Source organism: Pollicipes pollicipes, unplaced genomic scaffold, assembly GCF_011947565.3.
Source record: "Pollicipes pollicipes isolate AB1234 unplaced genomic scaffold, Ppol_2.1 Scaffold_6052;HRSCAF=7182_pilon_pilon_pilon, whole genome shotgun sequence".
Lineage (NCBI taxonomy): Eukaryota > Metazoa > Arthropoda > Thecostraca > Pollicipedomorpha > Pollicipedidae > Pollicipes > Pollicipes pollicipes.
Window position 1 is genome coordinate 27,312,515 of NW_023596805.1, and position 15,309 is coordinate 27,327,823.

At 52.6% G+C, this 15,309-nt stretch overlaps 1 protein-coding gene across 1 annotated transcript; it reads left to right on the forward strand.

Annotated features, from left to right (window-relative positions):
• Positions 1 to 6,525: 6,525 nt before the first annotated feature.
• LOC119104929 (uncharacterized) lies at positions 6,526 to 12,087 on the forward strand. Its single transcript, XM_037228679.1, has 2 exons — positions 6,526 to 6,580; positions 10,973 to 12,087. The coding sequence occupies exon 2, from the start codon at positions 10,986 to 10,988 to the stop codon at positions 12,069 to 12,071; it is 1,086 nt and encodes a 361-aa protein (XP_037084574.1). The 5' UTR covers positions 6,526 to 6,580; positions 10,973 to 10,985; the 3' UTR covers positions 12,072 to 12,087.
• Positions 12,088 to 15,309: the final 3,222 nt, after the last annotated feature.

Below are 15,309 nucleotides of genomic sequence, written 5' to 3' on the forward strand. Positions count from 1 at the left end.
GATCTTATGCTCCGTTCGTAGTGAACCGTTCTAACATATTCGCTTTGTTTCCAGATGGTTGACACTCCCGTTCGCGTGCTCCTAGTCCACATCTTTACCGAGACCTCTAGCAGCGCTCTTACGGACCTCGTCCAGTGCATGGTCGGCCACAATGTGCCGGTACGGTCCGACATCCGGCAAAACAGCGTCTGCGACTTTGGCCCACGTAACTTGCTCCGAGGCGTTGCCGTGTTCCGCGATCTGCCGCAACACACATAGTCCTCTAGCGTAGTGGGTGCTTGGTCCGCCCGAAACAGCTGCTGCTGGACATGGTGTGGGATGAAAACCTCATGGTCCGCGAACAAGTGCTTCCGATCGTCGCGCCGCTCGTGAGCAGCAAAGCGAGTGTCTTCTTCAGTCCAGGGTCTTCGTCATGTCAGTGGTAAACTTCGAGGCCGTGAGGTACACCGAACTGATTCCCTGCCACGGACCAGTACACACAGCCTCCACTGCGAGACCTTAGCGACTGCGAGCTGCGGGACAAAGTGCAGGCACCGCTGGCCATCTCGCCCTATCTGGTTCACACTAAAGCGCGACCAGTGCCGCACTGCCGAGGACGTCTGGGGCTGGAGCTGGAGCTTCGGCAGTATGTGTAGCCCAGGTGCCACGGTAGTTCTGCTACCGTGCGATCTCTGCCGCCACGCTTTTGGGATTCCAGTCTGTGAGCAGTTTCTGTTCGGGTCGGTGCATCGAATACACAGGCTCGGCAAGGAGCAAGATGTACATGGGGTCCCCTGCCGCCTCTCCCCCCTCCCTCTACGTCCGTGGTACAGGTTACAGAACTTGCTGCATGCATTAAGTTGTACTCCAAACGATATATTCTGAGTCATATGCTATGCATAGTTTTGTTTGCATCACGTGAGTTGCCTTCGAGAAATGAAAGTGTAAAGCAATGCTAACCAACATACTTGTACGAGTTCATACTTAACAGCATATAAAGTTTGCGCCAAGTGGCAATCAATCGGGTAATGTCTGATCCGCATATCAGACCTTAGACCGGGACCTTCTCGTACGACGGCTTAAGGAGCGCTCGGTAGCAGTTATTTCTATACGCAAAGGTATTTTGTGTCGTTTGCCGCACACGGCTTGGTGTTACCTGCGGCGGCGGAAGCCGCCCAGCATGGGGTGACTGCAACGCCGGGCGTCGACTTCAGGGGATATTTCTATCGACTCGCGCCTCACGAATTTGAGTTTTGCTGTGCTGTGTACTTTTGGACTCCTGTGACAAATAATTTCCTTGTCTCACCTGGTTTTGTTACTGATGACACGCCCTAGTGTGCATCCACCGGGATTTAGCACGCATCGGGACCCCTGTATGGGGTGTGTTCGGCCCACGGACAGGGCCCCACCAGCGGCACTCAAGCCCTCTCATAGCCAGCAGCGGCGCCACTGATTTTGAGTTGGGGGCATGATTTTTTCATGGGGCCACGTGAACAAAATGCGTCCTCCTTACGGGGCGGCCGCCTGGGTAGTGTTACATTCAAGGGGTGGGCACTGGGGCACGCACAACCTTTTCAAATCATTGTATTTATGGATATCTACGTAAAGGAACGTCGACAGCTAAACATCCAGCATATGGGACCGTCTGATTAACACAAGGTCTTCTTCGTTCAGGAAAAGACCGTATTATTCCAAACAGGGCTGTCTGTGCGAACAAAGGGTTTCCTGATGCATAGAAGGGTTTCCTGATGTAGAACAAATTCCTTTCAGCTCTCAGAGGGGCTTCAAACCCAAGAAAGTGCTTCGCTCTTTTCAAAACAGAGCATTCTGTTCGGGAAAGCGGCTATTTGTTACACACGCCCCCTGACCAGGTGGGCACACTGGTGCACATATATACGATGAGATGTGGAGGTGTCCGCCCAGACCTTATTATGGGTATCTCGTATACTTAAGATAAAATGCTTTCATGACGATTCGATGGAACGCTTCTTTATGTTGAGATATGCAGCAATTCGCATTAGGAGAATAACCGGTCAAACACTGCCATTAAGCATACCTTATTGAGAACGTTCCAGCTTGTGTCATTATTTCTTTGACCGCTTCTTGCCTATCGCTAGGTTTATGAGCGCTACGGAAAAAAAGCTTTAAAACTTGCCCCATCGCCGGAGGGTTTTGCGGACTCCTGTTGAGGTGGCTGGTTAGCTGATCAAAGAACGCTCAATAAGCAGCCTTGGCGCCAGTGCCGTAAGTTTATTTTTACATTTTGGTTCAGACTCCGACTATTCAGCAACCATGTTTATGTCATTGCAACTAAGGCCAGGAGTTTCCGAGCTTGATATGCTTAGATGGAAGCGAACAGATCTTGCGGGGAGGAAGACGTGGGTTAGCAAAATGCATTCAAATGGAACATGCCACCTTTTTGGACTTTCCAATCATTGTTAGATTACACGCTTCTGACTTCGTCGGTAGTACCATTTATCTCCTTCTGATATATATATATATATATATATATATATATATGTACATCCCTCTCTCTCTCTCTCTAAATACATATATATATATACATATATATATATATATATATATATATATATATATATATATATCGTTCTGATTACCCTCAACTTCGATTTAAGATAGCCGCTACTGCTGGAGAAATCTCTTGGGACTCCCTACTCACCTCCTTTAAACCAATACATTTAGCTTACTTTTCTCGTCCAAAGTGTGAGTTCTGTAATGTTTGCAACATACTATTTTGCCAAAATGCTTGCGTAAGAAATACTACGAAACCTTGAAATATGCACACATATCTTCCCTATTGTGTATGCCACATTGGCTCTGTTCAAAGAACACTTTTGCTTTGGGAAATGGAGCATCACATAGTTCATGATTACGCCCTGGCTCACACTTCAGCCAATGCGCTTGTCGGTAACTGACCCTTGTCGCCCGCTGTGCAAGGCGGCAAGAGAAAACGTCTGCAATGTCTCGGCTTGTCGCTTGACCTGTAGAAACACCTTATTTCGCCAATTTTAGCACTGCTGGTCTTAGAAGGAAAGAGCTATCGGGAAAAGTCACCGCACCTATGAATTCCCACGCTTTGTGCACAATGAGCCCATCCCCACCATTTATGAATCAGCTAGTCTCGCGTGCACCCCGATACAGAATGTGTTTTTTATTCGGTAGTACCAAGAGCGACAATTTTAAAATATTTTGCAACTAACGGGGTTCTCCTAGCCCATAACGGGAGCCTTCTAGCTCACAACGGGACCTCGTAGTTCAAACTCCTTGCCCCCTCGTTCATAAGGAAGGCCTCAACTTCTTAACAGGGACCTCACAGTTTCTAAAGAGAGCTCCATGTGCATAAAGGGGCCATTAAATTCACAACAGAGATTCATAGCTCGTCACAGGGGGGGGGGGGGGGGGGCTCCTAGTTAAAAACCGTAGCCTCCTAGCTCAAAACGGGGTCTCCGCGTACAAACCGGGGGCCTCCTAATTCAAAACGGAGGCATCCTAGTTCGTCAAGGATCTCCTAGTTCAAACCAGAAGCCTCCTATGCAAAGAAACCGCCCCTGATCTAGAGCACGGGCTACCTTAATCATAAAAGGCAGTCTCATAATCCAGAAAACGAGTCACTTGGTACAGGAAAAGGTCTTCTGAGCTCAGTTAAGTACTCTCGAGCTCAGCTAAATAGGCCTCCTTGATGTATACTTAAGTAATACACGTGAGCCGCCCTTGTGCTTACGTGGGACCCCAGGAGGCCTCTGAATCTGTTCGGTTGCCACCTCTTCTGCTGGCTAACTCCGCTCGACTGCCACATCTGCCTCCCGAAAATAGGGCCTTCCGACCAGCAGCCAAGCAGAGATCTTGTGCAGTGATCTCTCCGTTTTTGTTGTTGTTGTTGGGAGGAATGCGGGCAAAATAGGCTTTTTCCCACCTGTCCCCCCCCCCCCCTCCTCCCCCTGCTGCGTCGCTCTTGCTCATTGCTGATGCATGCAGCTTGCCTTGGATAAACGGACTCAGGACTCAGCAGCAGATATGGCAGCCGAGTGCACCAAGCATTTGGCTGGCGGTGGACTGGTGGAGTCAGGACTCCTGCAGTGCCATGATGATGCAGTAATGAAGCGTTGGAGTCAATGAGGCAGCTGGAGCAGCTTTGGCTTCGCCACCTCTGTGTTGAGGGAGCCGACGAGCAGGCAGGGGGGCGGTGCTTGAGCCGCGCCGGCTGCCGCCCTGTCACGCCGCGGCCTCGCCGGTACAGCGCCGGTGGCGGCCGCAGAAGGCTTGCCGACCAGCCCCACCCCTCTCCGTCGGTGAGCAGGGGAGACAAGCATCAGCAGTCGGTAGGTCACACCCCGCACCGGTTCCCGCGCCTCCGGACATGGCAGACGGGTGGTCAGGCAGATTGTGCCGGTTGGGGCGTTGAGTAATGACGTCATTAATTCCCCTCGGAATGGAGAAAATACGATTAGGTCTTGTGATGTCGATTGAATGGTCTGACGATGGTCTGGTCTGGGCAGGTATTCATTACTGCTGCAGAAGCATCGCACCAACTTTAATACCCTTGTACGGTAAAAACAGGACGTGAGTAGCCTTTTTCAACATGTTTTGACTCATTTGGTAGACTTACAAATATTCCCAAGCTACATGAGCCTGACACTCCGCCTCTCCACCCTGGGCTGATCACGAAGGGCGCAGTTTTTGCGCCTGTGAATGTCCGCCAGACCACGTGACGGCGCTCTATAGACGGGAAAGTCACAGCTGTTCCGGTGCGGCGAGTGATGCAGTGTATTTGTGACAGGTGCAGCGCGCCCGCCGCTGCAGCTGCGCGCGCACTCGTGCTGGTGCGCTACGTTAGGGGCGCCCCGGCGAGGAACGGCGCATCAGGCGGCCAGCTGGGACCGAGGCTGGCGGCCGAGGGTCAAGGTCAGGGGAGGGAGGAGCTGCCGGGAGGGGCGGCACCTGAGGATGGTCAGGATTAACGGAGGGAGCAGCCGCGGGGGCGGGGGCGGGCTGTAAGTCGGGGCGTTTCAGTTAAAACACCTCGGTGGTCCACCCTGGAGATGCAAACCACACCGTAGTCTCTTGACATTGCAAATGGTTATGCTTGTGGGTGCTGCGGGGAAAAGGTAGCACTCAACGACTCGTAAATCTGAAAGCGTCTCTCACACATGAGCACCAAACAAGCAAAGTCAACGTCGAAGTCGCTCCTCAAAGTGAAAGCCAACAAGGAAAACAAGCTGAGTACATTCCTGCAGCCATGCCAGTGACGGGTGCAAGTTTTGAGCCGCGCTTCACCCCCCGAGCCAGCTGACTGCGGCTGGTGGCGGCCGTCCATCCATCAGTCGCCGGGTAGTGTCAGATTCCGCGGCGCGGAGTCCGGCCGGGCCGCCTCGGCGCGGGCGCCGCACCGGCTGCGGCACCTCCTTTTACGGAGGTGCTGGGCCGCCCGGGCCCGCCAAGGGCGGCGAGCGCGGCCCCGGTGCCGCAGCTGGCGGCTGGCTCCCGGGGGGTTCATTTGCGTCGCGAGACAGGACAGGTACGGTTGACGGTCTCGCGATGGGTTGACGGGCACTCAGCAGTCGACGAATATCAGCCAGCTCGCGGGCGTGGGTTCGGCAGATATCAGCCAACGCGCGGGCATGGGTTCGCTGAATATCAGCCAGCTCGCGGGCGTGCGTTCGGCGGATATCAGCCAGCTCTCGGGGGTGGGCTCGACAGATGTCACCCACCTCAAAGGCACGGGTTCGGTGAAAATCAGCCAGCTCGCGGGCGTGGGTGTGAACTGTGAAGGCAGCTGCGGGAGACTCGGGTAGGAAACGGCTGGCCGTAGACGGGTGATTGCATGAAATAACTAGACGAAAGCAAAAAGCCTCTTAAGTCGCCTCGTTCACGGATGGCAAGCATCTTGCCATCTAAGCAAAGCACTTGCTCGCTAATGACGTGGTCACGAACACCATGTCTTAGGGCGCGGTCGCGGTCTCAGCATTCCAACAGTATTTCGGGGTAACTCCTGCCGGGACTGATGGCGACGCTGGGGTAGTAAGCTTTGGTTCGCAGGCAATAGGGTATAATCTCGTCTTGGTCTGGTATCCAGAAACGCGACTGGAAATGGTAGTGCAATGCCGGATGTAGTGGCCAGTCACGTAGCACAATAATTCACAACTGAGCTTCATCGCTTTTCCAGCGGAAGGATGAAACAACTGGAAAGTGTCGAAGCAACAAACAGAATGTACCGGCAGACCGCCGTTAGCAATCCGTTTTAAACTACTAATAAGAACGCGGACAGGACACCTTTATTAATTGCCCAATTTTGGCTTAGAATGACCGCCACAAACAACGTGAGTGGTGTTGTTTGGCGTCTGGTTATGGTCAGCGGTCTGGCCTAGTCGCCTGTAATCCCTGTGGCCGGACCGGTTTTGCTGCCGAGTCTTCTGCTCGGCCGGCCGGCCGCGCCGTCTTCTGCTGTCGGCCGCAGTGGGCCGCCCGGCTGCAGCTGTGAGGTGTGCGGGACGGCGGCCGTCGTGACGCAGCAGTGCAGCGGCAGACGCGGCGCGGGTGCGCCACAGCCGTCACTCCCTGGCCGGGTCGACTCGCCGCCGCTGTGAGTACGGGTGTCGGTGTCTGCCGCCGAGTTCACACAGGAAGCGTGCGGAGAGCGCGTGTTGCCAAACCCCATCACGTGTGCATGCGCTGCTGCCTTGTGGAGGGAGACGCGTCAAGGAGATCCCAGGGATCTTCACCCGCTCCAGGAAATGCATTTAAAGTACACGTGTGTGGGAGATTGCCTTCACAGCACTGGTATTCAGGCCATGCCCATGACCGACTGCGACGAGGTACGGGGTACGGGGTACGGGGTGCCGCGTCTCTGCCGATTTCGCACCCGACCTGCGGGAGCATAAATAAAGAACGGGTGAGGCAGCGCTGTGCGTTTTCAGCGATGTAATGCTACATCATTTGCTAAGACAGAAGTATTAGCCTTTTTCCTCGGAGGAAAACCAGGGGATTGGAGTTATAATTGGGTTAATGTTCCCCGGTAATGCACTGTATAACTTATGTGATTTTAAACCGAATGGAAGCTATATTTATTTTGCGTGTAGTATTTCACCGTAAAACAGCCGTATCACCATTGATCCCATAGCTGTCATTTGGTCGGCATTTCAGGCCTCCGCAAACGATCCCGGTTTGCGCTCCCGCAGTTCTGTCAATGATTTTTTTCTGTTGATTTCAGAATAAGTCGCTAATCATTTCTGGGGACAGAGCAAGGTCACACAAGATAGTATTGGTCAGGTTTTCCCTTGGTCTTAGATACTCTTGACATTGTGTGCGCAAAATATATTAGCTGTCAGCACCTCCATAAGTGCCATTCATTACCATGATTGGCTTATAAATCCCAGACCCACCTACCCAGTAACGATGCTAATAAAAGGTCAAATGAATGTGAAGGTAATGATGCATAAAAGGGCAAGTGTTATTCATTACACTGGGGATCTCTCAACACATTAAAACGACGTGAACTCGATGTCGAATGACCCGAGGTGCCAGGAATGGTCAAGAATGGTCGAATGGTTGATGCATACAATGCTATTTGCCTGTTTGCTTTTGCTTTCTACACTGCGCAGGGAAAATGTAAGTGGGTTCCAAACTTGCATCTGTTGTAACGCCACGTAGGCTAGCTCATCATCATCGTCATCATCATCAACGTCATCAGAACCCCAGATATACCAAACGACGGGGACGGACGCCGCACTGAAGTGTGTGGTGTGCTTCCAGGAAGAAACATCATGAAGGCAGGGTTTGCTTGCATGTGACCAAGCTTCAACTAACGCATGTTCTTTCACGACATTCAGGTCAGGTTCTGAAGCTGTGTCTCACAAATTATATCACAACCCCATACTTGTGTCTAGCATTATTATATCGCTGTCGCTGGCCATGCTATACCAGTCTTTCCATAAAGGTCAATGGCTCCTCGAATACATTTATCAATAGTCGTGTGTTTGCTTGGCAGGCTCTGCCATCGAGAATTCGGCGAATAAGGCACCGTCATGAAAGGTAGCGTGCGCTGAAATGCATCCAAGGGTTGGCTGGACCTGTCACTAATGCAACGGACGGAATCTATGAATTATCGGCAATGCAAATCCAAGGACACGTGAGACGCAGCAATGGCGCAGCTTCTGTCCAGCTGAAAATCGGCCCGACAACATTGCCTCCGACAGAGTTCTCCACTTGGAGCTTATTCGCCGCGAGCGGGGGCTGTGGCCGCACTCCATACTGCAGCGTCGTGCCGGCTCGCCGTCTGGCGCCGTTGAGTCACCCGATGACAGCGTTCGATGCGCGGCTTCCTACTTTCACGGGTCACTGGCATGTCCGCTCAAGCAGGCGGCGGTTGCTGAAGCTCACGTCCCATCAGATTGCCGGCCATCAGATCCCATTGACGGGCGCTCCTTCCGGCTTGGTCGGATACCGCGCTGGATGTTTTGACGCAGTCGGGGGCAGCGCCGGCGTACTTCGCAGCTGTGTTCACTGACACCGTGAACGCGTCGTTGTAGGACACAGTGCACCTCGCTGGCGCGGTACAGCAGCGTCCGTATATGGCGGTAACACTTACCCCCGCCCCATGAACCGCGCCGAGTGCGAGCCGTATAAGGTGACATGAGCGGTGCTTTTTGCATGCTGTCTAGGTACGGAAAAGAAGTCCTCATGGATTTAACAAATCCACATACTGTAGAACAAATTGTCGAGGGGGTAAACTGAGGCTGTGGAGTGCAGGTTAGGAACGTTATTAAAAGTGCATTGTTGTCGGCTGAATGCCAATTTATTCTCGTACGAAGTGAGTGCAAAGAGGACTCCGTTGTTATACGTTAGCTTCGGTCATCGTTGGCATTGTTCATGCTGGGTCGGGTGGAAGCGGATTGGAACAGGCGTTTGTGGAAAAGGCCGACTGACCACTAGGATGGATTCCATGAATGCTTTGAGGCGTGCTGGATGTTGAACTTTGTCCAGACGTCATTGCTGTGTGTAAGTTACAAACTGCAGTCTTTGAAAGTCGAGAAACTTGCGTTTAATGCGTGTATCTAGGTAAAAGGATAAACGAAAAATGAATGAAACATGGCGGGCGAATAGCTGGTTGTTGGGAGATTCCATGCGGAATGACCTGGCAAAAATACCCGAAGATGTAGTCTTGTCAACGCTGCTCTGGTCGAGCTGGATATTACCGAGATATGCTCAGTACGTGATACACTCCCTCATATACAATTGAACACGGAATGAAGCTCCTCATGGGCTTAAGACATGCTGCCGGACAACTCATCAAGGGGTTAAACTGAGACTAAAGCATACCGATTAGCAACATAACAGCATTCCAGCTCAGCGTAGTCCAACGAAATGAGGTGGCAGCGCATTTTTTCTCCATCGCTTGTCATAATATCAGGACACTTGTGGTGGAACTGGCGGTGGATCAGCTGGGAAGGTGTCGCCGTATACGACGCGGATGTGGGTCGAGGGGGGGGGGGGGGTTACGCACTCAGGTGGGGCTGGCAGTCGGGACAGCCAAATCGCGACCTCCCCGGCCCCTCACTGCTGTGGAGTACCGGCGCGGCCAGACACACATTGGGCAAGGATGCAGCACTATGAGCATGACGAATGGAAGACGGGAGACATTGCGGGTTGTGCAAGGTCACGGGGTCATGAGACTTAAGCTTGAGAAGCCTAGAAATCCGGCGTATATGAATGATTAATAATTTTGCAACTCGAGCCAATAACCATGTTGCTGATATTGGGATATATATATATATATATATATATATATATATATATATATATATATATATATACAATTTGTTCACGTGCAGGCCTCCACCCGAAGCAAGATTACGTATGAGTAGACAGCCGTACAACCGATTGCCATAATAATGTTGTCATGGAGCGTCTCCTACCTACCCACTACCCAGCTCTGTTGGCCTTGCACCTGTCCTCCGAGAAGTTTTCTCGTGTAAACAGACAGGTGCAATATGCCTGGCAGATTGCATGGCCGCCCACTCTGCTTGCTGCCGTCGTTCAGCGAATCGTCGAACTCGGCCACGGGTGGGCCGAGGAAGTCCCCTGGCAGGTGAAGAGGGAGGGAGGACAGACTGCGTAACCTCACCCTGGACACTGAGCTGCGTGGCCTCACCCTGGACACTGAGCTGCGTGGCCTCACTCTGGACACTGAGCTGCATAACCTTACCCTGGACACTGAGAGGTGCGTGGACCCTGGACACTGAGCTGCGTGACCTCATCCTGGACACTGAGCTGCGTGACCTCATTCTGGACTCACCCTGAACACTGAGCTGCGTGACCTCATCCTGGACTCACCCTGAACACTGAGCTGCGCGCTTGCCGAACACCCAGCGTCAAAATTACCGAGTTCAATTCCAATTGCAGATAACCCTCCAGGACCCTTGTTGCTGACGGTGGAGGCGCTAAGCGCGTTGCTGCAGTGTCGTTTTTCTGACTAAAACGTACTCATTCGGACAGGTATAATACGAACATTTATTTTTCGTAATGTTTGAATATCATAGATCATTTTTATTATTTGTTTGAGACGTTTCGGCCCTTTCGGACCATTTCACGCCCGGAGAACATCATTTCAAATAAATAGCGTAGTAAGGCAAGTGGAGAGGCTGACATGTTCGCTATGAACTTTGAGAATGGTGTAAAACAGGTTCGCAAATCTGAAAAAGTTGAAAAAAAGATGCGTCGCGCAAATGAAGATGGTCATCACCAAGGATAACTTTCAAAGAGGAATTCGACGTCGGGCTGACGGCAATATGACGTCATAGCTTTGCGTTGTTCCTGAAATTTGGTACATTCAGTGATAATGCGTTTAACCGAAAGCGGACGATCACACGGCTGACAGTGAAGACGAAGGTGATGTAAGTGTAGGTGACTATAGGTGTATTGAGTGTGATGCATTGATGTAAGGTCCCTCAGTGATGACATGTAATACTGTTCCTAGGAGTCCGGTGGTCATGGCCGACTGGGAGGAAGAACCGCAGCCCTCCTGGATCCCCCACGGCCGGCGCGAGGTCACCGCGGAATGGGTCACCAGTCTGCTGGCCTCCCACCTGGGCGACGACATCTGCGTCGAGAACTTCTGCGTGTCCGACAGTCCCTATCCGTCCGAGCACAGCGAGCTCCTCCTGGTGGATTTTGACTGCAGCTTTGGTTTGCCCAACGAGCGGGAGGTGTCACCACCAGCGAGCTCGCTTCTGGACGAGGGTCTCGTATTTACGGCTTGCGTTGACGATGCCGTGGCTTCTGCGAAAGAGCGGGCGGCCTCAGCATCTGATCCGGCTGTCTCGCAGAAGCCGTGCCCCTCGGCCCCTGTAGTGGCTGACGATCCGGAGCCCTCAGCGATCCATGAACCGGACCAGCCCCCAGCGGTCCAGGAGCCCGACCACACTGTTATACGGGAGCTGGAGTCGCTGGCGCTGCCGGAGGGCGCCGACACGCCGGGCGACGAGGATATCCAGCTGCTGGCGGTGGTTGATGACGACTGCGAGGCGGCTGGTGGCGCGCGACGCTGCTCCTTCTACCTCTCCGATTCGGAGGAGGGGGAGGAGGGGCTGCTGCCGGCGCTGGTGACGTACCCTGCCAGCGGCGGCCGTTCGCCCGCCGGTGCTGGCTCATCCCCGACACCCGGCTCTCAATCGGATGCCGAGGAGCAGACGGCCGGCAAGCGCTTCACCTGGGCCGTGCAGCTGCCGCCGCGCAGTCCGTTCGGCGAACTGGTGAGCAGCTGTGGCCTGGCGCGGGAGCGACAGCTCACCTTCTTCTCACTGGTGATGCCGCGACTGGACGGCCTAGCCGCGGCCAACTGCGTCTACTGCGAGACGGACGCGGGCAGCGCGCGCCGCTGGGTGCTCGTCACAGAAGACGCCCGCCGCCAGGGCTGGACGCCACTCGACCCGCGCCGCCCGCTCACCGCCGCCGCTGCCGCACCCGTCATCGACGCGCTGGCGTCTAATGCCGCCCTCTTCCTGCTGCTGAAGCGGCAGCTGGCGGAGTCCTGGGCGCCATCTGACGGACGAGTTCCCGGCGCTGCGTCCGAGTGACCTGGAGCTGGGTCGTCACCCCCTGACGGCCGACCACGCCGGCCAGTGTCTGCGCGAGGTGGCCGCCCTGCTGGAGGCCGAGCGGCCCGAGCTGGCCGGCTGGCTGCGCGCGCGCGCCCCGTCCGCTATGGCCACCTTTCTGCGCCTCTCCGAGCTTGACGACGAGCTGGCCGTGCCGGTGAACGGCCTCTGCTGCCCGCAGAATGTGGCCGTCGGAGAGGAGGGCGTGCTGCTGCTCGACTGGCACCTGTTCCGCTACAGCAGCCTGACCTTTGACCTGGCGCACCTGCAGCTGACAGCGGCGCCGCTAGCGCTCCGGCGGCAGCAGGCGGCGCCACTGCTGCGCCGCTTCACAGAGGCTGTACTGGCGAGGCTGGCCGGCCTGGGCGAGCCGCCGCCGCCGGCGCTCACGCCGCAGCGGGTCAGCGCCTGACTACGACCGTTCCCTGGGCGTGGCATTCTTCTGGGCGGCGACGGACGTGTGCCGCCGACTGACGCGTGAGGGGTGCCAGCCGGGCAGAGGCGGCGGAGCTGAGGCCGGGGCCGGAGGGTGTCGCAGTCGGGCCGACGCCGCGGCGGGGAGAGACGCCGGCTGTGGACAGCAAGGCGGTGGCCCTGTGGAAGCTGACGCGGAAGCCGGACGTGATCTGTCCGGTGTGCTTCTTCAGAGACTGGTGGACATGGTGGTTGAGATAAAGGACTTGGGTGTTTTGTAGGATGCTATTCTTAAGTGTTCGCGAAATTGAAAACAAGCTCAAAGACGGTTAGGTCTTGGTATTATGCGCCTGTTCCAAGATGAATTGTCTTAAGTTTTTAAAGTGTGAAGAACGTTATGAGAGCTTGATGATACCCTGTGATAATGACGCTGTTGCGATACCAAAAAGTGTTTGTGCACATGGGTCCGTAACCCAATACCCGTCGGAAGGAATTGGCCATGATTTGTGTTTTGTGCGTATAAAATAGCATCAGAATATGTTAGACCAATACCACTGTTTGCAATCCCACTAGCTTCTACTAAATGACCCCCTATGACTGAAATTGTGTTTGACTGCCGACAAACCAGCAAACCAACCAAGCCAACCAACCAAGCCATATACCGACTAAAAGCTTTAAACGGCCAATATCACGATGCATTTTGGAAGAGTTTGTGTCATGCCTGGCAAAGATGGTGAAGAACAACGCTAAATAAATCACAAGTTTAATGATTAATGATGATATAATGAACAACGGGGACATAGAGCAACATAACTCCTGTTGAACACGGATGGAAGAATCTATGTCATATTTTCACCACTTTCTGTCTTGGTAAGCGTATACTTATCTTCTTCATGTTTCACAATCACGTAAAGAATTCAAACACGTTTTCACTTGCCTAGACAACTACTTTTTGTACATATTAAAACAAATTGATGAAATCGTAGAGGCCAGGCCAAGCATAAAAACGAGGGGTTATATGGCTTATTACCCACTTATATTGAGTTCCGTGGCTTTTAAGCGTTTAAAATTGAAGGATCAAACATATTTATCCCCACTTTGGTCTAAGTCCAGCATGGGCATGGGTCAAACATTGCCATAGACCCGCGAGGACTCGAACCGCAACATCTCTCAGCTATGGCAAAGCGTTGATATTTCATCAATGAGCACTGTCGCGAAGTAGTCTTTTTAACATGTTACTGTGCAATGGTTAATCTTGAAATGCAAATGGCCAATCGTGGTTACTCCGGTGTCCGTTATGTGATAAAATATAGTAAAAATGAGATGCCTGAAAGGGAAGAGAGCGACGGGTAAGATATGAGGTCATCAGGGAGGGTGAGGGGAGTGGGTATGAAGTCATCAGGGCGGAACGAGGTGAAGGGAGTGGGTATGAAGTCATCAAGGCGGCATGAGGTGAGGGGAGTGGTATGAGGTCATCAGGGCAGAATGACGTAAGAGGAACGGTAAAAGGATTACAGACTGAACAAGCTCTGGCCGCCTTCTACCAGTTATGGTGCCGTGCTCAACAGATTCCTTGCTAATATTAGAAAAACAACCATGACGCACAACAACAAAAAAACGGCAAGCGCAGTTTCGCATGGTTACATTTCGTCTATCTTGATATTGACTTTCGTTTTCTCTTTGCCTGATATTTTGAATATCATCATTACCATCATCAGCATCATTAAGTATCATCAGCACCACCAACATCATCCTCATTAAGCAGTCAACAAGCAACATCATTGGACACGGAGAGGCGATGCGTACATCATCCGCATAAATATATCCTATTCTTTGCTTCTGTACAAATGGCGATTTTACTGTTGTGATAGTTGCAATGTTTACTGCCCGCCACAATTGCTCATTATTCACTATAATGCAGTTGTTTCCACGAAGGAGGCCGCTTCTCTTTCAAGCCGTAAGTTGTTTCAGCCGTTTCCATATAACGTGCTAAAAAGTTATTGGTTTTCATTAAAAGTTTCGAAAAGTCTCGGTAGAAGGAGACCTGGCGTTATACCGCCCATGCAAGCATAATCTGGCTTATAACCAACAAACCCCAATTTTATCAACATCTTCGTCTTTAAAAGCACGTTCGTAAATCCCTCAAATTGAAGCCCGACATATTTAGTTCAAAATCGCGCATAACAATTGCGCCGTGAGAAAGTAGAATCCAGGGTTTTTTTAGATAGCTCATAACAGTTTTGCGTCATATTTTTTCGCAAAACGGCTAATTCAACGGAATCGCATTTGACGAGTGGCGGCGTTCTTAAGAGCCGCTGCGCCAGATGTTCTGCGAAGGGCTGTACGGCTGCCAACCAATGGTCCACACCTCTGCGAAGGGCTGTACGGCTGCCAACTAATGGTCCACACCTCTGCGAAGGGCTGTACGGCCGCCAACCAATGGGCCACACCTCTGCGAAAGACTGTACGGCTGCCAACCAATGGGCCACACCTATGTGAAGGACTGTACGGCTGCCAATCAATGGTCCGTACCTCTGTGAAGGACTGTACGGCTGCCAACTAATGAACTACACGCAGGGCCCGACCTTTACGGCACACTACGTAGTTGCCAAATTTTGCACTGTTCTTTCTCAGGGTTGTGTGGTGAGTGGAATCACTGGTATCTGTTCATGGTATTTTTGGGTAGCGTATGCACTTGATCAAAACCATGACCTCAAATATTGCGCCACTAGGACCTGCATGCATCATAAACTTCGTGTTTGTAAGGTCACCCATATGACTCCAAATAGCTCAAATGAATGTG

Excerpts from the sequence above, each read along its gene's own strand:
- LOC119104929 (XM_037228679.1), top strand. The coding sequence starts at position 10,986 with ATGGCCGACTGGGAGGAAGAACCGCAGCCCTCCTGGATCCCCCACGGC.